This window comes from Anopheles coustani, chromosome 3 (genome assembly GCF_943734705.1).
Source record: "Anopheles coustani chromosome 3, idAnoCousDA_361_x.2, whole genome shotgun sequence".
Taxonomy (NCBI): domain Eukaryota; kingdom Metazoa; phylum Arthropoda; class Insecta; order Diptera; family Culicidae; genus Anopheles; species Anopheles coustani.
The window spans coordinates 25,257,002-25,284,144 of NC_071288.1; the positions used below are offsets into that span (position 1 = coordinate 25,257,002).

Below are 27,143 nucleotides of genomic sequence, written 5' to 3' on the forward strand. Positions count from 1 at the left end.
CCGGTGGAATGGATCGTATTTTTAATAAGTTTGTAAAGCTTTATTGCTCATCGCAACACTTTTCGTTAGCGAAATGTTCTCTCGTTTCAGCGAGCACTGGAGCACGGAGCTACGAAGAGAATTTTCCGACCTCCCCTCGCACTGGACAGTTTTCTTTTGTATTCTTTCTATACTTTTCGAGCCCGTTCGGGAACTCGGGACAGGTGGAAACTTTGTCCCTTGCATCGAATTATGTAAATAAACATTTGTCCCATTCTTTTCGTTTCATTTTGGTTGAAGGAGGAAAAGGATCTGAATGGAGAAGAAGGCATTTTTACACTTCAAGTACTACACTCTGTCTACATTTACATTATCATCATCATCATCAACATCATCATCATCATAGCAGTTTTTACAAAAAAAAAACCCTATGCAAAGTTTTTGCTTCTCTCTTTCTGATGACCATCACCATCATCATCAATGAACCGAACTTTGCTCGTTCTCGTTTTTACCAGAAAAGAAAATCGAACTCCAGTTTCTACTTTCTCCAAACCCATTTCCATTGGTTGCTAGGATTTTTTGTCAATATTCTTTCCTGTTCTTTTTTTGTTGTCCTTTATTGTGCTTCTTTCTGGGCAGACGGTGTCAAATGTAAATCGTTTTCCCTCTCTTCAAATTCCCACCCTCCGCTGCACTAATAATATCGATCGATCCGTGTGAATGGAAAGCTGCTGCAATCGAGACGAGGATGTTTTATGTTGTATTCTTTATTGTATCGCTTGTAGTAGGACTTTCCGTTCTTTTTTCTCCTCCTTTTCACTTGACCAATAAAAAAGGGCGAGACAAACAAATAATAATACGAAAGAAAACCCAACCAATGCTGTGCCAAAATTAGACTGATTTTGTGCCGGGCAGGGTGTGTTTTTCTTTCCGATTTTACTTTTCCCAAACCTCGGGGATGTCTCCGGGGTCCGGTATAGAAGTTTGTTTTTATTTTTCTTGCCCGTTTCGTTACACCATTGCCATTACGTCTGGCCGTCTGGCTTTTTGGGCGGAAAAGTGGGCGAATGGGGAGGAAATTTGGACACCGGGCCAGCATCGCATCTGGGCTAATGGTTCACTCTGAAGTGGGCCACGATGCGGAGGGCGTGTTGGGTAACAACAGAAGAAAACCGTACGTAATCGACAGCCACAACATCCTTGCTACCGAGCGTAAAAGGGTCGTTGGACTTGCGGTGTTTCTTTTTTAAAAGGAAAAAATGTACAATCAGCCGGTTTCTCGAGACACCCACGTCCATGATCAATAAATAGCAAATCGTTGCCCAAAGCACGGAGAAGGTTTTTAAGCCAAAGCATCGATTAGGGACACCTGTGAAAATATGGCACAAGGCAAAATCCGTACGCCACATCTTAATAAATCATTTTGTTTTCCATTTATGCTTCGCCTCAAATCATGCCAACTTTTGAATTCCTTTGGAGGTCAACATTTTTATCCGGCACTTTCATCCTCCTCAATGACAAATTAAAACGCCACAAACAAATTCCACCATTGTGCTTCCATTAAAAAAACCGTCGCCATCTTCGATTGCTAAGATTAAATTTCTTTCTTCTTCCATAACGTGACAGCTTGCTTTAAGGGGATTTCTTCACGAAATGTTTCTCTGTTAAAGAAGCAAACGTTGCCCCCATAAAATTGTGCCAATAGAAGAAAATGCTTGCTTTCACAGAAGCGATAAAATGGTGGACACGTAGTTGGGGGGGATGTTTTTAATATAGCGGAATTTCTGCGCTACGGCGACATTCCTCCTCGATTTGTTATCCTCGAATTATAAGCGTGAACGTCGAGCAAAGCTGGCTACCGTTTTGTAGCTCATTAGAGCAGCTGAACGTTTCGGGACAATATTCCGCACTTGGGCCCTTTCAACACAAGTTTCTTCGGTCACAAGGCACAGCAAAACCTTTTCAGTAAACTTTATCATGGAGCGATGGTGAAAGATGTCCGAATAGCTGTAGAATTTCTGCATTAGTTTTTGACAGTAATTGCATCACAAACGAGCGAAACGAATAAGCTTGCTTTTGTAGAGGATGCATTTTAGAGAGTTTGCTTCAGATGTTCTCTTTTAAAACTTCAAGTTTCGAATAAATTTATGTTTTCTTTGACATAATTTACTCATAATGTTTTTCTATTATTTTTTTTTCTCTCGTAGATATTGACACCGGAAGCAGCAAGTGTATCGCAACGCAACGCCAAAACCGCAGAGCAATGATGAACTCGACATATCGAAGGCAACCGAAGGGTTTGCTGCAGAACACGTAGCCACGCGACCCGCCCTGGTTCCACCAAACAATTCTAATATCGCACTGCAACATACCGCACATACCGCACATCCACTTGTGTCTCTCTATCTCTAGTCTTTGTTCTGTCAAGAAGAACGCATTTACTCGTAAACTAAACCGTTCCAATAACCCGCCATCTAGCGTAGAATAAATCATTTGGGATAAAAGGAGCGAAGGTAGCCGGAAAAAATGTCCATCACGGGCTCGCTGGTCGGGTACGAGACGGGAGGCGACATCACGATGGGCTCGAAGAAGAACCGATCGCTGCTCAACATCACCGCCACCTCGAACGCCTCCTCCAAGCAATGCCAAAGTCTGAACTCGAGCATATCGCACGGCAGCATGGTGCTGACCGGGAACACCTCTGGATCGCTGCGACGCCACACTCAGCCCCCGATCGCGTCCAGCCCCACGAAGCACCGCCGTCGGCGGCTCCACCTCAACACCCTCTGGTCCATCTGGTACGGCATCCTGGTGACGCTGCTCCAGGGCTACCTGATCGTGCAGGGCACGCACCGGTACATCGGCCTGTCGGCGCTTAGCTGGAAGTACGAGAAGCCCACGACGGAGCTGGACATCCAGATCGTGTTCTGCGGGCTGGTGGTGCTGTTCCTGCCGCTGCTGCTCGCCTCCGCCTTGTTCCGCGTTGGGAACTTGGCCAATGACGGCATGAAGCTGGCGTCGGGCACGAAACTCTGGCAGGGGTCAACGCCCGCCGGCCACGATGGACTCGAGGAGGAAGCTTTCGAGGGTACACTGCGGTAAGTTTCGAAGACCATTTCATACATGCTAAAATCGATTAAAACGATTGCAAATTTCAGATATCGTTAATTGCCAAACGATTTCTGAACCTCGAATCAGCACTTCTAAACGTTATTTATATGACAATGTGAAAGTATCGTTAATGTTACTTTACATAGTGCGTAACAACTCTGGTGGTTGATTACACCCATCTTCGCTTCAAACCCACCCATGATTGAGATACCTCATCAGGTTCTATCTCTAACGCATCTTACTTTGTCTGTAACTCATCAGCTTTTGTTTCATGTTCATCTGAATTTGTCTCCTGATTTATTGATGTCTCTATCTAAAAATTTAGTTATAAGGAATGATTGTAAGTATTAAGATTATTGTTTGTATCAAAAATTATTTAAAAAATATGTCTACAAAAAGAAAATGTTGCATTCAATAAATTAGCTTTGGTAGTGACGAACATTTGACAAATATATGGCAGCGGTTACAAACAGACAAAACAAATGAGCAGCTATGAAAACAAGTTTATATCCCCGAATTCACCGTTTCTGTGGGGATTTTACTATGCGCATACAAAAATGCACATGAAAAATCGGCAAAAAAAATCATGATAATAGGTCCAAGCTAGTTTTGAAAACTGAATGATTCTATGTTTATTGTTAATATAGTGTAAATATCTAGGAAAACACAATTACTATTTATTTGCATGTTTTCGGGAAGAGATCTGATGAGTTATTTCAAAGCTTGGTACCTTAGAGACAACACCATCTGCTTAAGAGCAAAAGTTTAGTGGCAACGGCTGTATCGCGTTGCTCTGCAACTTATGGTGTGACAGGCAACCGATGCAATTTAATTATATTGCAAATCTCGTTAAAAATTAATTAATTGCCTGTTTTGTTCCGTTTTCTAGTAATATTCTGTCATATTTGATTAAATTTAATCACATTCTAGTGAACTTCGGATGATTAAAGACGAGATGAAAGAAGTAAGCGGTTACGTTGTCTCAGAAAGTTGCGTGCCATGTATAAAGAAACGTAGTTAAGAAACATTCAGTCCAGTACAACTAAAATAATTGAAACATTCAAATCAATTTTAGTTGATAATATTTATATTCGACTTTAAAATGTAAAGTTCAACTTAATTTTACATGCAAATTCAACTGCTTCCAATCACAACTCTTTCCATTTGAAAACGGGATAACTCTCATGATTGTTATGCTTCAAGTTCCGCAGCATAAGTACACTCTCTACTAGCTACTACATGCTGACTGGCTTCGCCTGGTAGGAGCTTATAATTGTATTTATGTTGGCTTTGTTGGATAATTAAGTGAACGTTACGAAAACACAATCTCTTCCCGACCGGGCGGCAACAAACACAAGCGGTGCAAGCACAACAATTTCCATTATATTCTCATTACGCAACAGCGGCGTGGCATAGTACTGCGCCAGCGATGACTTCCTCAAACACTAACGAATGGTCCCGGTGTCTCCAGTCTCTAGTCCTCCTGTCATCGTCGACCTCTGAGGGTTTGCATATGGAAACTAGTGGCTTTCCGAAGCAACTCGTGTAGTGCGACCGACCGAGTCGTGAAGGCGAGGTAATTGAAATTTTCCAGCACTCGATACGCGTCGCCACTAGTGTTGTGCTTAATGAATCTTTTGGCGAGATTCATTCATATGAATCTTTTACCTAAGATTCATTCAGATGGATTCATGAATCTTTGCGGATTCGAATATTCAAAGCTTAATGAATTTTTCGAAACCTTAATGAATCTTCATGAATCTTTCATGGTTCTGTCATGAATCTCCCCGATTCTGTCATAGGCGTGGACAATGAGACCAAAAAAAAAAAAAAAAAAGGTGGTCCCTCAACCGACTTTTGGTTGGTGACTTTACATCATTTGGTGTGTCTTTGGGATTCATGAATCTCGCGGCGAAAGATTCATGAATCCCTTATAAGGCAGAGATTCATTCAGATTCATGAATCTGAATCCGATTTACACAACTCTAGTCGCCACACTTGAAAGACAGCGCGCTGTGTGTCGTGGTTCGCGGTGCGAGGGCTAAATAATTGGATGTCAGAATTCGGTACCAATTCAACTACTGTTGCGAAAAGCTTCGACACAACTTTAATTAAAATCCGTCCGTTCCCTGAACCGAGGGCGCCCCGGGTTGGCGAAGTTCTTGAGGGGAACGACCACCACCAACGTGGAGGTCACGTGAAGTTGGAGTCTTTCCGGTTGCTCATCACCAGCGACGACGGTACACTCCGTCAATAGCTCGAGTTTGCGGCTCCTGTCTGTCTTCGGCAGCTTTTCTAATCCTTCAACCGAGAGAATGTGTGGGCAGGAATACAAACCCCACAAAACATAACCTCGCCGACGTTGAATCGACGCTGTTGGGTGGAATAAATTCACTCTAAAGAAGAATAAACATGCAGTCAGCCGTCGCCCGACCACGAAGCAGTGTTGCGTTCTTTGTGGAATTTCCCCCACCCAACACAAGGTACGGTTTCCAGCTCCTTCGAGGTTTCGAACTGGAGCTAGAGGCAAGTCTTTATCCACTGGCATCTGTGCCGCAGCCGAAGAAGAATGCCTGCGCTGTGCTAATAACAATAGCAGATGGTTCTCGGGCGATCTTAGTCAGCAGAAAAGATATAAGACTCCTCGAAACGAACCGGGAGGAAAACTATAAATCTAAAGCTCATCGCATTCGGCGAGTTTGTAGAACTGGTTGGCACGAATGACTACGGGCAAAGCTCAGCAAAATTATTTTAGGATACAGATATTAGGAGATATACACGTAAGACACGTCGGTGGGAAATAGGTAGATTTATTGCCACATTTCTCCCGTAAATGAGCCTCCACAGATTTGGGAAATGATTTAAGTTTCCTAAAACACCAACCGGGAAGATTGGCACAACGCGGTGGCAAAACTTTGGGAATCATATTTTCCTATCAAACCCGAAATAGTTTTTCATCAGAAACTCCCTACCAACTCTCGTTGGCTCTGCTGTCTCACGGCATTAGTAATTTTTCATCGTCATAACACTCTGCTGTTTGTTTAGGATTTTCACTCATTTTCACTCTATCAATCTAATCTCTTCCTTGCCATTCGGTTTGCGCACCATCTATCAAAACGCGGCGCTGCTGCATCCGTAATTCATGCCGCTTGCTCCCCGAGGCTGTTTGCATTTGCAACAGCGCTTCTATTTTGCATCGTCGTTGCTTGCAGGTTGTCAATTGAGGGCAAGATGGGTTGTGAACGATAGCAAGATCCTGCTGCATCACCGCCGTCATCAAGACTTATTTATTTCACCCACTGCCGTTGTGTCGCCTCGGTGCATGATGTGCATCCATGCAACATTAGCAACCGAAAGCCTGGGAAGATACATTTTTTATCAGTAATTTCTGATGAAAATTTATACAATGCAGAGTAGGGGCCATAAATCAAACCAGGGAACAGGAAATCGCTTTAAAATCGACCAATGACCAACAGGAAATAATTTAAAACAAGCGTGATATGGAAGAGTTATAACAAACAGAGATGCTTCTAGTCAATGTTTTGTATAAACAACATTTATACTTATAATTTGTTTGGCTTTGTTTTTTTAGGTCACTTTGGATCCACGGAGGACCGACGTCCGCGTTCATACATATCATCACGGCGATCTGTTTGCTGCTGCCTCGCCTGCTCCTCGAGGCCAAAGTTATCGAGAACGGTCTTCTCCCGCGAGGTAAGGTTTCATTATTCTCAATTATTATTTTTCTGTGATAAATATTGGTATTTTTCCAACCACCGGTTGGAAAATGGAGCAAACGAAAACGTACAAATTCGAGCACATCCATGGTTTCAGAGGTTTCGAAAAATAAAAAAACACCCATTTTCTCAATTTTATTCTCCTCTGGAAAGCTGCTTATTGCAGCGCACCTTTTTGCTCGGCACAAAAGTTTTCTTGGCGAGCATTCTTGCGAATGGAAGCAAAATTGATTGCAAGCCAAAGCGGCCTTGTCGGTGCGCGGACGCGGTTCCGGGAACGAATCCGAGCTGGGCGGGACAGGCTTTCGCTCAAAGGCCGCGCTTGCCAAAAGGGCTGCCAGGACCAAACACCAACACCACCGTACACCGAGTCAGCTGTTTCACATTTCTATGGCTTCACCCCGTTATTCCCGGGGTTTATGATGTGGGAGCAGCATTTTCAAGCCCATTTCCGGCATTCGTGGAAGTGGATTTCAATAACGCAAAGCGGCGGGCAAAAATGGAAAAACGGCAGAAAATAAGCGCTACCCTCGAACGTGGGAATTTGAGGCTCGGAATTCAATTACCGAAGCGCGGTAGAAGAGAAGGGATTATAGCAATGGGATCGGCGGCTAATAGGATGCGGAATAACTTAAGCCGCTTGCTATTCACTTTCAGCACTAGTAATCCTTGACCTTGAGTCTGCCAACTTCTTGGGGGAGTTTTTCGCACCGTTTTCCCTAATGGATAGTGTGAGTTTTCATGCCGTTGTTTTAGGCAACCGAAGCAAGTTATGACAGAAGTTTAGTTAACGTATTACGAACAAACTCTATTTTATATCACCATTTCCCATATTTCACCATCCTGTTGAACGAGGGTGAATTGGAAAAAAAACTCATGTGAAAAACTTTATTAAGTCGTCATATAACTCTCGAGCCAATTTTCCGCAAACACATTCCTTTCCGAAAGTACCATCGCCGGCAAAGCATCGCAGTCGATAAACAATCCCCTAACAACCAGTATTTCTCCAGCTTGAAATTGGAAACTCCGTCCCTATTGCTCCTTTCCTCTCTCCGCCTTTCGTTCACTTCCTTCGGTTGGGAAAAGCTAACCACTAACGATTTCACGCTTTTCACGCCGCGACGACGGCCCAGGCCCCAATTGGCCGGGACAGCCGTGGCGTACTATTTCACCTGCGAAAGTTTCTAATGGAAAAGTTAACTGAAATTAAAGATGACAATAAATAAGCACGAACTAATGTGCAGCTGAAACGCACAGGGAAAACATTCCCGGTGGGGGTTTGGCTTAGCGTCCATGTCCGCTCCGTGCCTAGTCCTTCCGCACTTTCCGGGTCGTTTTACGCTTCGCAAGAAACTGGGACGAATGGTTGAAAATTATCCTCGGGTTTCATTGGTGTAGCCATTGCGAAAGGTTTCCCGGAGCCAAAGTTTCCACCCACAGGCCGAGGTGCTGGCCAAGAAAGTTTAATCGGCATACTTGGAATGCGCGCTGTCCCGGAAGAAGATAGTGCCGACGGCCGGTGTTCCCTTTTCGGATGGGAAACAACGTTTAGTTCGTTTGCCGGTGTAAAATATAATTCCCCAATTTGTTACTTTTCCCTACTTAGCACCCATGCGCTACATTTGGGGGGTGCTAAATTTCCCCTTCCCATGCCTTCACCCACCTGGGAATTCGGCTACAGCAACGTCTTCGGGACGTTTCACGGTGCACTTTAAAGCTTTCACGGGCTCAGGATTAAATTCCGAGCCCCGTGTAGCCCACCTGCCGGGCAGTTTGTTTGGATAATAATTTCTCACTCCACTGCGAGCTTTTCCTCGCTTGGCTCGCAGATGACATGAGAGGTGTAATTCTTCCACAGATAGCACCGTGCGGAGATGATGTTTTCCACCGAGCGGCATCGCATGATGTGGGTCCCTGTCATGCTTTATTATTGTAATAATTAAATTTCCCACCAACCGGCCCGACATCGGGGTATCGCTGCATGGCGCGAGCATTTTCCCGCTCGCACACGATGCGCTATGACGGGAAATTAATTGGATTTGGCGGCCGGCATTTCTCGGAGGGTCGCCGTGGTTTATCGCGAGGTTTGTTAGGTTGGCAAAGGTTGGCATACTTGCAATGGTAATAATTGGATCTTGTTTTGCACGACTGAAAGAAGGGAAAAAGTACTACTGTGCGTTTAAATACATATCAGTTCATGGGCAATTTTAGGAAGTTTATACTTTAACTCAGCTTTAAGCTTTTCATCTATTAAGAAACCCTCGCAAGTGCTCGTATTAAATTCTAAACAATCATAATTAGCTTACATTGTGCTACGACACTTTCTTACAGGTGTCCTTTTGTCCTTTGGAATTGTGTCCTTTGAATTATACGCAAAAACTGGGCAAACATTTCCACTGGATGCTATCGGAATGCTATTCATTTTCCATGTCAGCTGGAGGTGAAAATTCAGCCTGCGGTAGGCTTGGTGAACTCTATTTTACATATGAGTCTAATTGGATGTAAACTAGCTACCTCGACTCACGGTACGATGTAATCGGAAGGTCTTCTTGGACGAAAGGGGTAAACTTACCGCAAATCGGAAACTACTTTTACCAACAAACGACTCAGAAACGTGTTCCTTAGTACCAGCAGGTTGAATAGTAGTTGGTGAATTGGACAGATATAACGGTGGAAAACGGATTGTTTCTCTAAATGTTTCAGATTTTAAATAATCATAATTATAACGGCATAGCTTGGGATCAAACATACTGAAAGGCCTCTTCTCAAACATTTCCTTTCGAGTGGAAGTTGAATAATTTCTCAGAACATTCACTCCGGGGCCTGAGGTTCCGTAACACCCTCGAAATCCCTTTGCTAAATATTTTCGCTTATCGTTTGGGCAACTTTTCGTTCTGCTTCCCTTATCTTCGACACCTGCACCACGGAACCGCAGGAAACTTTTCACTTCTGGACAGGAAAATCCAGCGAAACAAGACAAGGGAGCGAACATCATCGTCATCATCATGGTTTAGAAATAAGTTTCCACTTCGCCGACCAACTTCGTACCCCAATTCGTGCCAATAATGTAAATCCATGTTCTTATCGCATCGAAACATTGACATTCGAACCAGTTCGCCGTTCCTGCAGCGTGTCCCATTTGGCGTTTTGCTGCGATGCGACTGTAACACCGTCAAGGGTACCATCTGTGCTCTAATGCCCCGCGCGTACGTGAGTTCCGCTTCCGGAAAGGGTGTTTCAGTTCCGGGAGCATACACTTCCTTGAGGAATTCCGCTACGTGTGAGAGAGAGTGGGGTAGTAAGCTGCGGTACATGCACGACCCGGTTCACGAGATGTCACAATTGATTTACAACCTTTGGCTTGGCTGGATTTTCCCACTGCAAACCATCAATTGGTTGTTACGGTTAACTTTTTCTGTTTCTCGCTCGATTGCAGACGATTTGATTTAGTGCCTCCGCAGTAAGATGATAGGAAAAGGAAAGCAGACGTCATGCAACCGAACATTAAGGCTGCTGGAAGTTTAAAAGAGGCAGCGATACAAATCTTAACTTCATTTCCGTTAGTATGTTTAATATATTTTAAACAAAGTGATAGTTCCTACCTACAACTTACGTGATAGCAACATTTTAATGTTTAAATGAAAAATGAGGAATTATTTTCGTCAGAGCCAATATTTCTCAAGAAATCGCCGGTCATTTTTGTATGCTGCAAAGAAGGAGTATTTTCGTATTTTCGCATGTGACAGCGTTTTTGACTCATACGAAAGTAACCGGCCAGCTGCCTGTCCCCCGGGGAAATCAACTAGGGGAAACAACTTTTCCCATAAAATACATCTCTTGCCGGCAACTTACCAAGCAATCCTCCTAGGAAAACCATCGCGGGGGACCGGCACGAAAGCGGAAAGGGTTTGGCCAGCAAATAGAAAATCGATACCGTAGGTAACATCGAGCGAACGATGGAGGGGAATGGAAAAGTTGTCCCCGAAAGTGAAACCAAGCGAACAGCCGTAAATTAATAGCTTTTAAACTGTAATTTGCTCGATCTCGCAAAAAAAAAGAAGGGCGGCCCTTCGGGGCGACATAACACTAACCTCAGCAAAGGTCAACGACACTTCGAAGCAGGGGAGGAAAAAAAGGTACCATCAACATGCTACTCCAGTTTTTTAGTTAAGAAAAAACATAATATACTACAGCAAGTGGATCAAACTCTACCACGGTTTTAAAACAGCATAAAAATACTTGATAGAGAAGCATTAGCCTTGTTTTAAACTTGGTCCACGATGCCATTAAAAGGGAGCGTCAGGTTGAACTAACGTCGGACGTTATTGATATGTGATTTTTAAGGCAAAGGAATCCCTTTTCCCGTATTTTGATATTTTCCACCGAACGAAGAAAAATTTCTCCAATTCCTTGAGGCATGGCACCGCAAGAGAAAATCGATCACCAACACTAACGAACGACAGCTGTCAAATAGACGCTGCTTCCGGGTTACGCTGATCAACCGGGAAAAGAAAAACCCCGAAAGGCATCGGTACTTGCTTCGATTGCGATGAATCTAAACGGAGCGTCGCAAAAAGAGGAGCCTCAAGCAATAGAAGATATGAAAATGCAAAGGAAAGGAAACTTAGCATTTGATGAAGAATCAAACCGGCCATAATTGACACGTCTGTCACATCCGGCGCGTCTGTTCGTGAGATACGTTGGTGTGGAAACGTGCAATAAAGATAGGACTTTTTAGCTGCAACGAAGTTCATTCTGCGTAAACGGTGGAGACGTTGTAGTGTGTTTTTAAGTTGCACCTTGATACGCTTTGAAGAAACTATCAATAATCAATCTGCACATTCTTCTCCAGGCAGGCCAATGCTGTGGAAAATTCCTCCCGTTTTTTTCTTTGTGTAATTTCACAAGCTTGCAAATTCATTAGGTGAAAACTTTTCCCATCCAGACAACCAGCCGCGAAGAGAGCACAGGTTTTCGTATGAAAGTAGAAACCTTGCGCTCAGGTGCTGCTGCTCGGTAATAGCTCAGGAAGGCATAATTGTATGAATTTTTCATAGTCCTGCTTCGGCACGAAGGTGAAGAAGACGGGAAAACATCACCATACACCAGGCGAAACTATTTTCCCAACTTCCATGTAACCGGAGCTTTGCGCTGGTGCGAAACCCGAAGAAAGACTGCCCCGGGCGATGCTTATTTCTCTTCACGCTGTTTTCGTTGACTTGAGCGAAAGTTTCACTATCGGTAAATTTAAATGAGGCTGCAAAAACTACCGTTGCATCAAAACACCAACACCGCCAACCCTAAAATAGTTTGGACTCGTGAAGGAAGTGTAACCTTTCTCGTAAGACAAAGACCCTTCCCGTGCGAGATTGAGCTGCCGGCGACAGACAGATGGAATGCCCTCTAGGGTACCGTACGAGACCGCCAAAACGGCAAGCAAATACCCGGGTCTACCTTCCCGTGAGTGTGTGTGTTTTCGTAACCCACGCTCGCTTCAACTTCCCCCAAAAGGAGTCAACGTGACGAGGGACTAGGACCAAGAAGGTGCACGATAGCTGTCGGGCGAATACGTGAACGTAGACGGGTGCCCGATTCTGCCGGAAAAGTCGGTCTCGGTGTGATAAGAAAACGTCTGCCTTGCTCCGAAGGGATCCCGGTTGATGACGCACACTCACGCGGGTAAAAGTGGCACACGTATACCGCTCTAACCAAAAACCAACTTTCCCCGGGCGGAAGAAATTGTGACTTCCCGAAATACTTGGCAAGCCGACATGTTTGCCTCCTTTTCACATTTCTCACCGGAAAGCAGAGGCAAAACAAATTTATGTAGCAAAGCGGCATTTGTCTAACGAACCACGTAAACGACCCAACATATTGCGAAACTTTTAGCTGCATTATTTTTTGTGCAAGTTACAGACAATGGGTAAGATAGGTTGAAATTTTTTCGAAAGAAATTACAGCAAGACATTACAAACAATACCATTGTTGGATGTATGAAACAACAATTATGGATGGTTTAAGTCTTATATTAAAATGTTATTTATACGATACTTCAAAAACAAACAATTTCCATGTATTTTTCTGTAGAATTCCTTTAACAACATGGTATGCGATACCTTTTCAGCTGTATTTGCATGCGCCTCTATCCCCTCGGTTCGATACACTATTGGCCTGATAAAATAGCTCCGAGCATCGAGATAAAATGACATGATTCGGTTGAGGAAAATTGAAAAATTGAATCCATATTTTCCCACTCACCCATCGCGCGGGAAAACGGCGTCGGGGTGGTTGACGGAGACCTTTTCTGCCGGAGCAAGTGTGTGGGAAACTCCTTAAGTTTGCCATGGTTTTTCCTGCAAACACCTCGCCGGATAAAAGGGGGCGAAAACCCCGTAGGAAAAACAAGCCGCTCCCTATAATGTGGCCTGTTTGTGGGGTCGACGTAAACCTTCCCTCCCGGTCAGTGTCCATCAAAAGGGTGTTCGTAGGGAATGGACATTTGGGCATTATTTGCCAAAGCCCCACATCTCCCTTCGAGCGATCCCGTCTTCGTCAACATTTTGGGATGATATTTTCATACGCAGCGCCCACCCACCCGACCTCCCCTGTCCGTATGGTACGGGGGCGCCCGAAGGTTCATAATCGTAAACGTAACTCAACCGGAGAAAAGTACACACCAAATTGATTTTTCTCTTTCCCTTCGGATGTTCTGAGCTCCGTCGGGCCGTGTGGTAAAGGGGGGGATTTCCCTTTTTTTCGCAACACTCAGCGGAACGGCTAACCCTTTCGCCCTGTTTAGGGAACGGGGGGTTTTCCGAGAGGCGCCCGATAAGACGCTCCATTGAGTGATGAATTTGATGGGGTGGAATAACACGACATCCATCTTGGTGGGAGGTGGAGATGGGGGTATAAATCATTGGGGGGTAATCGAAAAAAAAGGTCAGATTAAGATAGCATCGCAAACCTCTACCCAAAAGTAATCGAACAACCCCAAATAAATGCGCCCATAACGGAAGGTTATGGTAATTGAAGAATAATTATTTGAATCGGTTTAAGTACGTCTTCCAACGAAAATTGGTCTAATAGACTTTTGGAAGTAATTACTGCCGCCAAACATAACCGACCATTGTTGCAGATTGCCTCGTAACTCATCTGCACCTACCGGATCGCATCGGTATAAATCAAAAACAGTGCACTCACATGCACTTCTGCGTCATGGCTACTTCCAGTTAACAAATCGATTCCGCTTTTCAGACATCGCACACCGAGACCCGAGCCACCGATTAACGCTGTGCTTAAGTCTTTGGAAGCAACTTTGCCCCCCAAGCAATGCAAACACCTGCAGCAATGGGCGGTAATTTACGCAACGGCCACCGAAGCGATGATAAACGTTTTCAATTATAAATGCCACCATGCGGCTCGCTTTTCCAACCCAACCAACAAAGGCAAAGGGTGGCCGTTTCTTGTGTGTAACTGCGACAAGCCAACGGTGCATAATTGCGCGTCGGAGAAACAAACACAGGATGGCTTCTGCTTTCATTTGCATTTAACATTCGTATGTGTTGGAACCGTCGGACGAACGGGTTGATGGAAAAGTTTGTGGAGCCTGGTAGTTTATTGTTTTTGTTTATGTTTAAATGATAAAGAATCTTTGAAAAAAGGATGCAAGGATGAAATCAGGATGGATCTCGAAGTCGTATAGTATGTTTCCTTTCTTTAATGATTCTTTCATCAACATTCTTCTATTTAAAGTTAAAGTTTCAAAAGAACGTCATACAAACGCCCTTATCGTCAATTGAATTTAGTTGAAGGAATGCTCATCTAAAATCAATTGGATTTCGAGCGAATAATTTCTCCCGATACGTTTCAATCCACCCCTTTTCGGTGAACCTTCCCTTGATTCGGTTTTGTTGCACGGGTAAAGGATTATACGCAGGTAGGCCTATAAATCCATTTTACCTCCGTTAAATGGCTCGTCCGTTGGAAAATCTTCCCGGGTGAGATAATCTTCCCGAAGCAATAATCTCCCCGAATGCCCATGCAGCCAAACCGGAATACATGTACACCGAGACACACATGAAATTGCCGCAATCGCCCGAGAGATAAGCCCCATCGTACCTTGGTGACCGATAAACCCCGAACAATCACCCTCCGGGGCGCACGATTTTCCGGATGGAGCAGGGAGGACGGCATTTGCATAACTAATGATGCCTTTCTGACTCCGGTCCGGCCGGGTTTCTTCCCCGGCCGGGTTAACTGGAGCATAAACGACGGGAGCCGCCAGTCCGGACATATGCTCCTCCCTACCTGGACGACATACGATCCGATGTTATTCAAATTTCAAGCCATTGAAATTGGAACATAAAATAAGCACCCCAATCGCGGCCCGGTGGAGGTCAACCGGGGTCGAGGAAGGCTTATGGTCCCGTGTGAGACATAATGAGTATGACAACGATGGTGATGGGATTGTTTCTAGAGATCAATCTTTCGGTGTGTTGTGTCCACACACTGGCAGCTTTTCGGGGTCGGATCCTATCTAGGTTCAGGCAGGATTGAAAAGGGTACAGAAATGGTTGTGGTCGGCTACGAAACAACCAGGTGAGAGCATGTTCTGTAATGGGAATGCTTGTAACCACCGTGATTATGCTGTGGAAAAGACGGGTTGACATTAAAATCCAGTTTGACACTTTGGCTTATGCCCGATGACGATGTCACATGAAATGAGTTGGCAAGTGAAAAACTCTTTCCTATATAATATTTTGTCCTTCGATGATAATTCCCTAAACAAATGCGTTAAACAAATGAAGGATTATCTGTTTTGTTTTCTTAGTAGAATTTTTGTCTAAACTCAATTAGAAGATTGACTTTCAAGGTTAGGGCTTTCACTGAGGATCCTTGATTTGACTTCAATGCCTAACCGTTCATTTGCATAATACTACCGAATCGCTTTTTACCAAATTGTTAAGCAAACTGAATACATTATAAGCAGCAATGTCAGTCAATATTTGGCGTGGAAAAACCGGATCGTCAATTTGCCTACCGCGTCTTCAAGTTTCATTGTGTCCTGCCTGAACAAAAGCGAACCAAATCGATAGCTTCCCAGAAGACTTATGACAACATTTTCCCATCTTAAGCCTGTTATCTTCTGCCCGGCCATGGAATGTGAAATGGCAAAAGAGACGAGCGACACGGAATTGAATCATTCAATCGGACAACATCAACATTTAGAAGCATTCACGGTGAAGGCTTTTCTCATTGCCTTTCATTGTGCACGGTTCAACCGATCAGTCGAACGAAAGCATGGATGGAAAAGGATAAAACAAAATTGAAAATGTGCCAGAAAAATGTAAACTATCTGTCGCCATGTTCGCGACCCGGCAAACGCAAACACACACACACACAACTCGGGTAGCAGGAAAAACCAACAGCCAATCGAAGGATAACGGGATAAAAGGCAATGATCCAATTTGGGAAACCCGGTGCGGAATGGGAGCGGCTTCCTCCCAGCCTTTGTCCGGGAAATGGAAAATAGAGGATAAATCGAAATGAACACCATAAGCGAGGCAAAACAAAATAACGCAAACGAGAAAATGAACCTCCACCCAAGGGACGGAGGCTCAATGATCCTTTCATTTACCTTTTTTATCCTTGCTTTGTCCCACATCTGCATCCTTCGGGATCCTTCCGGAGGATTATGTCTTATCAGTGCTGGTGTTATTAGTGTTGCTGTGTTTTTGTTTTTGTCTCGACTTGGCCAAAGTTTTTCATTTCTCGAGTTAGCGAACGTTTTTTTTTTTCTTCCGTTGGATTTTCCACACCCATTGTTTGTGGATGACAATCTCTCATTGAATCCCCATTCAGGTCGCGCTACAAAACAATCTTATTGTTTTCCCATGCCCCCTGTGCATTGTGCTCCATCGTGATCATTTCTTGGGCTTCGTTTCTTCTCTGTACTAAATTATTTTTTACTCCTAGAATATTTTGCCACTCCCTGTGTTCGACGTACCTTCTCATATTTCCGACTTCTAAGTTTTCCATTCTTTTCATTCGAATTTCATCATGCCGGAAAATTAAGCGTTTCTTAAACGATAGGGCGAAACCCGTCTTATTTTCACCCACCCTTCCAAACGATAAGAAGAAAGTAGCTAAGCGTAAGGCAAAAAACATCACAATGACACAATGAATATAATTCGATGAATTTGAAGGCTGCAGAGCGAGTATCAAATGAAACCCCGAAAGAACAAGCGGGAAATGAATAGTGAAAAACTTCTTCATCCATTTTTCCGCACGAAACTTCCCGCCTCGGTCGTTACCGTTTCGCGCCGAGTGCTGGCGGTTGGTATTATTTTCTAATGGTGCCATAATTGTATTTTCCACAGACATTTTAGCTCATTTTACTTCCGCTTCCACCGGTCGCCGCGCCACGATCGAGGGTGATAAGAAAATGTTCCTCTAGCAGATTCCGTTAGAGTGCCGCACAAGGTGGGAAATCTTTTCTCCCTCTCCCTCCGGGCTCCGGGTGCACATCTTCGCCACTCGCCATCATCGTGTCCTTTGCCGCTTGATTGCGGTATTTTGCTTGTTTTTGTGGGTAAAAGTAGAATGTGCTTTCCGGTGCCGAACGGAACTCCGATCCCTGCTGCTGCTATCCACCGCAGGAAGTTGCTTTAAATGCAAATAACTGCGGTGCCAGTGCTGCACTTTGTATGAAACTTTGTTCCCGCTTTGTTGGTCCATTCTTTTCGATGGAGGGATCTTCTTTATATTTATGCACGACTAATGGCAGACCACGCTGAAACACAATCATAAACATTTCTTCGCTCGATTATTCTGTTAGCTCGGTGGGGTAGAAAGTACAGTCCACAAAAATTTATCTATGTTTTCATTTGTATGTTCATATTTTTCCTACTTGATGGTTCATTTATAGCAATTGGTGAAAGTTTAATGATCATTATGTATTCTTACCCTATCTCTTTTCCGTGCTATAAAATAGTTTTCAGCCATAAAAATCAATTTGAGCAGCTCCGTAAAGTTATTTTTACATCCGCAAAAAAAACCCTTGCTGAGAATAATTACAATCATGTTTTAATTAAAAATAATTCCATCCCATGTACATCATCCTTCCGAGCTGGAATCGATTGGAATTCCTTCCCTCGGCTCCAGCCTCGTTACACGAGTTTATTAACGCTTAAAACCATTCCAGGAAAGGATGGTTAGCAAACGGCATTAGCAAAAAGTTTAACGGATAAGTTTCTCCACCATCCAAGCTTTCGTTATTGGATCGTTTACATTTTCATATCCTTTACGGCAGCACCCCGCCGGATGTTGCAATGGGGAAGTGTGTTTTAGAGGACAATCGTTTTGAGGCGATGTTTTAAATTGTCCACCGACACAATTATTCCTCACCCCATCCTCAGCGTTTTGCCTTCGCCTCCATTATGGCACCCTTTCTAAGGGGATCTCTCCGCTCCCAGGGGTGGTTTGTGCTAACACCATGTCCAATCATCAACTCGGTGAGCCTTTAACGTCTTTGGTGACACACTTGGTGTCGTCTTTGGTGGCGTCTTTGGTGGCGTTGTCACGCACTCGTTCGCAAAATTTTCAACACGAAACAACGGAGGCGGCAGCTGCTCTCGAAAATTCATCCCGAAAATCCCATTCCTCCTGGACTCCTGGGTTTTTCCAAGAAAGACATAAAGTTTTGCCAACACTAACAAGATTCCCCGGCGGCCACCGGGAGGAGATTAAGATGGGCTCAGGATAACACCCCGCCGGCCCCCGTCCGCGCTCGGCCACTTCAGATAAACAGAATGGAAATAAACAACTCCTTTTACGTCTTAAGTCCTGCTTATCGTTCGCCCTACTGCCCGAAGGGAAACCGTCATTCTTCACGACATCATGGCAACCCTCCCGCCCAGGCTTCGGCCCAACCTAGGGTTGTGTAACAATGTCCCTTACGACCGTCCTTGTCCCAGTGTGCGTGCATGGGTACAGGAGCAAGATTTTTATGGACGGTTGTCCTTTCCCGGACATCACCCAACAAACAACCGAGCCTTCCTTCCTTGCAATCAAATTAAACTTATTCGCTTTTCCGAAAAAGAAACGTACAAACTGGAAAAGTCAGGAAAATGTAACAAATAGAGCAACCGATGAGGGAAATCGGGAGAGGAAACTGATTACGCTTCGGTGCCGCAGGAAGGAACAATGGCCATATAAATGGCCCTGCCCTTTGATTTACAGTCAATCCGCCTCAATATCACCGCTGTAGAAGTGTGTATGTTCAGCTCTTATCACGGCATATCCCTCCAATCGTATGTTGCCACAATGAGATTGCTTATGGGACATATTATTGGTCGATCGGTGGGTTCGATAGAGATGAAAAACTATTAAAAAAGGTCCTTTTCTTTGCCTTCCGTAAACAAAAGGACTCACATCGATACCAGGGGCCCCAGTGTAATTGTAATGAACCCTGTTATGGTGTGGCCGTGCACTTTTCCCCATTAATACGTCAGCCCCACTGACATCACTCATCCACCGTTACGCTGCCGGCATCAATGGGCGAAGATGGTTGCGAACGGAAAACGAAAAACAACACCCGACGGCAACGGGGAAAACATTGCGCAAATCAAACCACAAAAGCATGCTTCCTTCAGGCTAAGTGGAAAATGGATTGGGAAAGGTAGCAAACAAGAGAGAAGAAAAAAACCTACAACAAGGTTTTTCCCCACCCGCCATGATGCGAAAAATGGCAGTTGCATTGTTTCTGTTCCTTGGTTGGTTGTGCAGTGTCCCGGGATGCGTCCGGGATGTTGTGTTTGTTTTTGTTTCATTTTCCCGCTCCCGTGATCAACGGGAAACATCAGCAGCCGGAACGACCGGAAGCGGAAAGTGGGAAAGCAAAATCAACCCATTTCAGCACGACCACGTAATGGCCATAAAAATTGCAATACAATCAAGATTGCATCGAGTGCAGCGCCCCAATTGAAAGGAGTGAGCGGGAAAAAACAACAACACCGTAAAAGAAGGATATCGATTTTTATGTTTTGTCCTTTTCTGTGCGGTACATAATGAAAAATTGCAAAGATGAAAAATATTGATGGTGGACGAACGACAACAAGAGTACGAACTGGGAATGAACCAGACAATTCCAATGAGTCATGAAAGAAAAGCCAAGCCAATGACGTTGATTTTAAATAACCCTGAACTTTGCAATTAGTCAATTTTTTTTTACCGTGTTTTTAACAACACTCTTCTACATTCTCTCCATTATTTCAATTATATTGAAATAATTTACATTTTGTAATCAAGCGATAAGAATAATCCAAATTAATTTTACAGTTCAGTTAACGTTGTGGTTGTTTGGTTTTTTCCCTTTCACTCCAAATTTTAATCTGGTCAATATGTGCATTACTTTGCCGAAAGCAAGCCCTTTTTTCCACCTTCCTTGGTGTCTTTTCCTTTCGGTGAAAAGGCAGCGATTAGAGGAAACTCCAGTCCCGAACCCTCTACGAAGGCCCTTTTCCGTGCGCCGTACAATAAATTGTGGCCACACTAATTCCCGGCTCATATCGCTTTAACGCACCACTAGGCTCGACTAATCGACGACCCGGCCTCCACTCCCGCTTGGAGGAGCCTGGATTTTCCCTCCATTGCTCCCTGTTCCGGCCCGGGGCTAGCGGTTTGTGGTTTTGCCCGACGCTGTCTAATGTTGATAAAATAATAAAACCCGACAAAGTGAAGCCATCATTCCCGTTTGCTCCCGCTCGGCTCAATTTCAACTAGACCCCGGCAATATTTTGGTATCTCTTTACGAGCTTAAAGTGTCAGAAAATGTGGCTTTCGGCTGACGTCAACCGTTCCGCATCGTTACTACTACTTATCGTCGGCGGGACTGGAAGGATGTGGATGTTTTCAGCCACGGTTCCGGTTTTACCTTTTGTCGCACTCGCCTCTTTTTCTTCCCTTTACCGGTTTTTCCGGGAGTCGGCTTAAGTACACTTGAAACTACCTCCCACACTTCCCACCCGCTCTCACATTTCCACGAACTGTGTGCAACACGATTTAAAGACCCGCACACAAAACAACCCTCGCTTGCCGAAGGGATAGCTCCGTTCGACGCGTCTGTGCAGCGAAGAAATAAGTCCCCCACCCCCGTCCCCATGGTAGGCTTTTCCGGTAGGCTTTTCCGGCGCACTGAGCCGCGTGAAAGGCAACAACGAGTGAATGAGCTCACTTCACACCTTCCTGCCGCGTGCCGGGGTTTTTCCATGAGGTCGAGATGCTGCAGGCGACTGATCCCCGACGGGGAGCTCCGACCAGTCAAGACTAACTTTTCGCGGAACCGAGTAATTAGATAACGGGATAAACGCGGGAAAAGTCAATCCGCGTTCGCCACGCTTTCCACTGTGCAAGTGAGCGACGAGAAAAAGTGGGACGTTTCCTGTGTCACTCAGTTTTTCCCGTCGTCGCGATGGAAATGGATACCGTTTTAAGGCTGTTTGGTTGAGCCATCGTTTTATCAAAGGCTTTCCATCTTCAAAGGCAACGATGGGTGGCTTGCACGCTTATCCCTTTCTTAAGCGTTTTGCAATAGAAAGGGATTAAGTTAAAACCGATTCTTTAGCAGCTGGATATAAACCTAATTCAATTATTTCTTTACAACTCAAAATGTGGTTACATTTTATTTTCTACATGAATCCACCCACATGAGTAACAAGTTATCCAAAAATGTTCATATTCTTTTTATACCACACAGCTTTACACATATTAAGCGACAATTCCAAAAATTACCGAGCTGACGCACAGAGGTCTCATTGAGGTGGATTGTTTCTTCCGAAAAAGGTTATGCGTTTATGTTCACGCTACAAGAAACTCGGCAGGGGATGATCCAACGAAACATGCAAGTCAATCATGTTCCATAAAACTTATAATTGAATCTTGCTGGCCTGTATTTTTCTTTCTTCTGTTTTTCTTTTCTACGCTCAAGTAACTTCTTGGTTTGTTTCGACATGTTCTTAAACTTTGCCACCACAGCCTGACAAACGCAAAGCCCAGGCAAGTAGATGAGATCTGTTGTCTTCACACAGATATTCTGTTCTTCTTTGAAAGATCGCCATTGTCTTCCAAGTAACAGGGTTGATTACTCAATTGTTTTGATAGTTGTTAACAATATGTATAAGCAAGGGTATGGCTTGTAGCTAAGCTCAATTTTTTCCCGAGAGTGCTTCGAGCTAAAAATTGGAGGTACGTAAAACTTGTTACACTCTACCGAAATACAGATGTCGATTGCAGACGTTCTACGTAAGAATTCGTCAAGCCTCTGTCGGTTTCTTTGTGCTTCGTTCCTCCTCATTACCCCTGTTTGGGGCTCACTCGACGGGCATTAAAGGGCACCCTTCATATTGCGCTCGCTCCGCTGGATTCGCAACAGGCCGATGCCGGGATGCGGCCAGGACACGGTGACGACTTTTCGAGTGCCCTTCTGCCTACAGCCGGCGGCTCTGAAGGAGCTTTCGAGTAACACGACTGCGGGCCGGCTTGTGCGACGAAAAAAGCCAGGCAAGGCACTTGTGCCGGTCGTTTGAGACTTTGTTTATGCTCTCCACGATCTATCACCAATCCGTTCGTTGGGGGTTTCGCGCACACAGTGGAAGCGAGCGCGGTTCATTTTGAACTTCTTCGCCTTAAGACCATCATTCTAGGCGTTTGCTTCGTTTCGTTGTCTCTCACTTTTTTTATGCTCAACTTGTGATCCTTTGCGAAAGTTTCGCATCTCGCAAATAACAGGCAATGGTTGAAGTGAAACCTATACCATGCTCCTTTTTTCGTTTGTGAAACTGTTGCAAGAAACCAACCGTTAAAAAGCGAATGTTTGTATGGAGGCCTCTCCACAGTCTTTATTTTGTACAAAGTGTTAAAAAAAGGAAGGATCGTAATTTGGAAGAAGTGTTTTTTGTTTCTTTGTTTCTTTTTCTCCAACGTAGCAAAAAAGTTGACGATAGGAAAGATGGTTGCCTAAATGCGAAGCGGCAGGAAGCGATAAAAAATATATCAAAGGGTTTTTGACACTTTTAGGACGTGCGAAGTTTCTTTCTTTCCGCGAATTACCCTCATCATGTAGGGTAATTCTTTTGGGAATGAACTTTTTGTTTGCCATAATTTCAAGACTTTTTGCTAGCTTCATGTTCGTTCGCCATCATTCCAACCGATTCTACCAAACCTGTTAACAACTTCCTATGCGGCTTTAAAGTTAATTCAATAATTAATAGGGTTTTCGCAGAATTGATGAAGTTTCACTTAAGGTTATTTAATCATGCTCTTTTCATGTCTATTACTTTACTAAATGTAAACCTCAGTTCTAGTGTAACTTTGGTTGGTTGCCAGGAAAGGTTGACTTGATCGTTTTCCACATTTAAAATATTCACAATGTTTCATTTAGAACAAAAAATATTTCATGCTACCATCACCACACTCAGCTCTTCTGCGGAAATAGCTTTTCTCGTGAATAATGCATCGTTGATTCTGCCACAAAAACTCTAAACCAACATTCTTCGTACAGTGACAAAGAAAGTTCTACCCCTCGAAAAATTCTGCTTTGTTTTAAACCACCGAAAACAGATTACAGAACCCTAAGTCATCCCGTCGTCAGTCGGAAGCCCTTCGACTGGATCATTGGGAGAGGATTTGGGATCCATTTGCATTACAAATTAATTTCAAACTATTCCTTCACGCCTGTCTGGCACAAGCTTCGGTGATCCGGTTCTCCACATTTTCAGGTGAAACCGCTTGAAAAATTTACGAATTTTTCCTCATGGAGTGAGTCAATAAGACGATCAATTCTTAATGGCTGAAGTCAAAGTACCATACGCATCTTTTCAGCTAGTAGCATATGTGGATTAAAAATGTCATGTTAGGAATTTTATCGAGACAAACATTTGATTTTTAAATAGTATAAAAGTATGTAAAATTGAAGTTTATCGAAAATATCGTAAGACAATAATGGGTTTAAAATATCATAAAAATATGGTAGATTCTTCATTTCGTTATGTCATGTTTTGAATTGATAATGTTGAAATTTGCACTCAAGAGTTAAGGTGGAATCACGGCTAAAGGATACACCACTTTCCTCCTGCAAACAATGTTCCCCACAACCTCCATCTTCTGACCGTTTGGCATTCTTCCACGAACTGAAGCAGTCCACCCAACCGAACACCTCGGGACAATCGGGCGAACAAGAGGCATCATTAAAATCTGTTTAAGATGACAATGGTGAAAGTAAATTCAATTTCGCTAAAGACCGTGACAGTCCTTCCGCTCATTGTTGTTCCACCAAGGTTCGTTCCCTTTTAAGTCGCCGTACCAGAGATCAGCGGAATCATGTCGATTGAGGAAACATTTGTTCCGCCGGTTTGAACCATTCGGTCGCCGTTCCACAACCAGATCGGTAGCGTTTACCTTGCGCACAAGTGCGGAAGGACAGATTTTTGCATTCAAACAGAAACACTGCGTTGTCGCAAGGCAACGAGGGGAGAAAATAAAGTCCGGGAACGCGAGTATCTGACGCGGATGCTGGCGAATAGAAAGCGTGGGGAAAGCATCCTGGGCCTGTGAAATTTATTCCATCCGTCACGGTGTCTGTACCATTTCCCGCTCGGTAAGACGTAACGTAAGGGAAAAATGCCACCTTGGGACTGCACGTGACGTTAACCCCAGTTCCTGGGTCCTTCGCCCTGGAAAGCCATCCGTCGTTTCAAGCTCGGCTCGGCTTCAACGGAAAAATAAAGCGAGAAAAATGTGCCTTGTTTACCCGGCCCTGTAAACCCCTTCAGGAATAGCACCGTGCCATAGACGGTAACAACGTTGTTCGGCAGCAAGTCATGTTATTGTTTGTGTTTATTCACCATCCGTATATCCGTTAGATAGTACGTGAGGAGTATAGAAGCGAAGGAGATGCAGGGGATGTTTGCCGGGGAAGGAACAACAACACGAGCGAACGTGTTACGTTATGCTAGTGAACATTCAAATGCTGAGCGACTCCGTGGGGAAACAGCTGTACAGTAAAATGCTGTTGGGAAAATTCACACCCCGCGCCGTGTTCGGCCCAAAGGCATACAAACGGTATTATATTTATCTACAAATATTACGCTTTCTTAACGCTTGGCTATTTAAGGTGCACAAGTAATCAGTCTTAAAGACAAATTTTAAGTCGTTAGTAGAGCCAATATCAATATTCGTAATTATTTTCACTGGTCCGGTGTGCTTGATAAAATATTGGATTCATTTGAACGAAAATTCAATATTTCCAAACTCACGTGATGGAGACGCCTGGTGCTCCACGTCTTTGCTTCTCGTTGATTGATTTTCTGGCAGTTCCGGGGACTGGAATATTGAACAAAGAAAAATAACAGAGCATTCAAGCGATGAGTCCATCCACAAAATCTGTCTCCCACAAAACCATGGTCGAATAAATCTGCATTAAGAAAATTACGTATCTCTCACCCTGTGACCGATCGTTAATTTTACGATAAACGGGATAAAACTAGAGGCGGGGGGGGAGGAGAACGTTGTAATTCTGGAAAGCTGAGAAACAGACTACCCAATCCACGTCCGACCACAACGTTCATCCCCTTTCGTCTGCGCTTAATCAGAAATAGATCAGCTTTAATTGCTATCATTCCCAGCATTCCCTGGGCCGGCCAAGGAAATGGACTGAAACTGCCATCACACCATGAAAACGGTAGCCCGGAAATAGTTTCCATCCCTCTTCATTATCTTCCCCCTCTGCATGCGCTTTCTTCCGATGGATACCCAAGCACGTCAAACGGCAAGTCGGGAGAGAAAATCTAGCCGATTGAGACATAAAGCAACTGTGCGGGAAAAGATATGGGTTTTTGGAGAAGGGAAGGGATAGATAACTTCGCTTGGTCGAAAGATTGCGAAGGATGTCCCTGCCGGAAGAGAGCCGGAACATAATGACCGCCCAGCCCAACAGCAGGTTTTCCAACGGGGAGGGGGGGGGGGGGGCGGAAGGTATAAAAATTAAATTGAATTTAATCCCGTTACTTCCGTAGGGTTGGATCTTTAGGAGACTTGGACCAGAGACAGTCAGTCATCCTAGACATAGACATCCCTGTGGAATTAAGTTCTGCTCACTGGACAACGACATTAATAATCACTAGTGGTTCGACCTTTTGATCGTATGTTTGTCGGTTTAACTATGTGAAACTCAATCGGTATTCCTACCCCAGCAACAATTTATCGAAATAGAATCATACACAGAAACGCAATTATTATCAGATAACTATCACTCTTTATTGCATCAATGTCTGTTCAAATGTCTATCAATGTTCAAATCATCCATTGTATACATTACACAATTTTATAGCACTCCAAACGGGTGGAGTCTGATCAGGTATTACGATAGCCTTTTCTTGGAAGTCTTCTTAAGAGCCTTTCTTACCTCATGTAAGCTCTCAACTCCGGACCGGTTTCAGGCGAACGACGTTGCACCACAGCACTCCAACCCTCAACCAGCCAGCAGAACAGATCGAATCAGATCAAGAGCCCTCGCTCTCCGCTGGTCGCTGGTGACCTGGTTAACCGATTTTCCCAGCGGAAAACATGACGCCATATTTCACCTAATGGCAAACGAACCATAAAAGCAGCTCACTGCTAAATAGCGCCAGAGAAAAATGGTTCCTTCTCGGATCGAGCAAAAAAAAAAAGAAGTACACGCCTTTACCTGCGCTACAAAGTTTCCCTGCATGTTGATTTCCTTCGTCGACTTTGGCTTTCCAGGAAGGAAAATCGAACCGACGAGCAGAAAACGTCCCGGTAGTCGACTTCCGCTCGAAACGGTCACAATACAAAGTTTGCTTGTTCGAGTGGCCGTGCGATGCATTTCCCGTTCAAACCGATGCGTTTCCATTGTGCTCGGGTGACAAAGTGCATTTCCCCCCCCCCCCCCCCTCCACCCGCGACGACGAGCATAATAAAAGTTGCACAAGACGCAGCAGGAAGATCGTATTGCATGTTCCAAGAAAGGCTACAAAGAGCCTTCGTCCCGTAACTCACCTAAACCTGTGGAAAGAGGAAGGATTTTCCTTTCGCAAGAATGTAAACAAAAAGACGGGGAAAAACTGCACCTGCACGAAGCGGGAAGTAAAAATGAAGTTTCATAGTCCATTTCCTGCAGGCAATGTGCCTGTTTCATGCTCGAGCTGTGTGGCACGTAAGCTGCCGGTTCCAACGCTGGGTGAGAAAGCCACTAAAAGCTTGTGTATCGTTCACCCGGCAATCGGATTGGTAACGAACACC

General features: G+C 44.3%; 1 protein-coding gene across 1 annotated transcript in view; it reads left to right on the forward strand.

Annotated features, from left to right (window-relative positions):
* The first annotated feature begins 2,505 nt into the window (after positions 1-2,505).
* Positions 2,506-27,143, forward strand: part of LOC131258553 (protein tincar) — a 34,275-nt gene continuing 9,637 nt past the window's right edge. Inside the window, exons 1-2 of the mRNA XM_058259897.1 lie at positions 2,506-3,077; positions 6,683-6,804. Coding sequence (XP_058115880.1) covers positions 2,506-3,077; positions 6,683-6,804 — 694 coding nt within the window. The remainder of the gene's footprint in view (positions 3,078-6,682; positions 6,805-27,143) is intronic.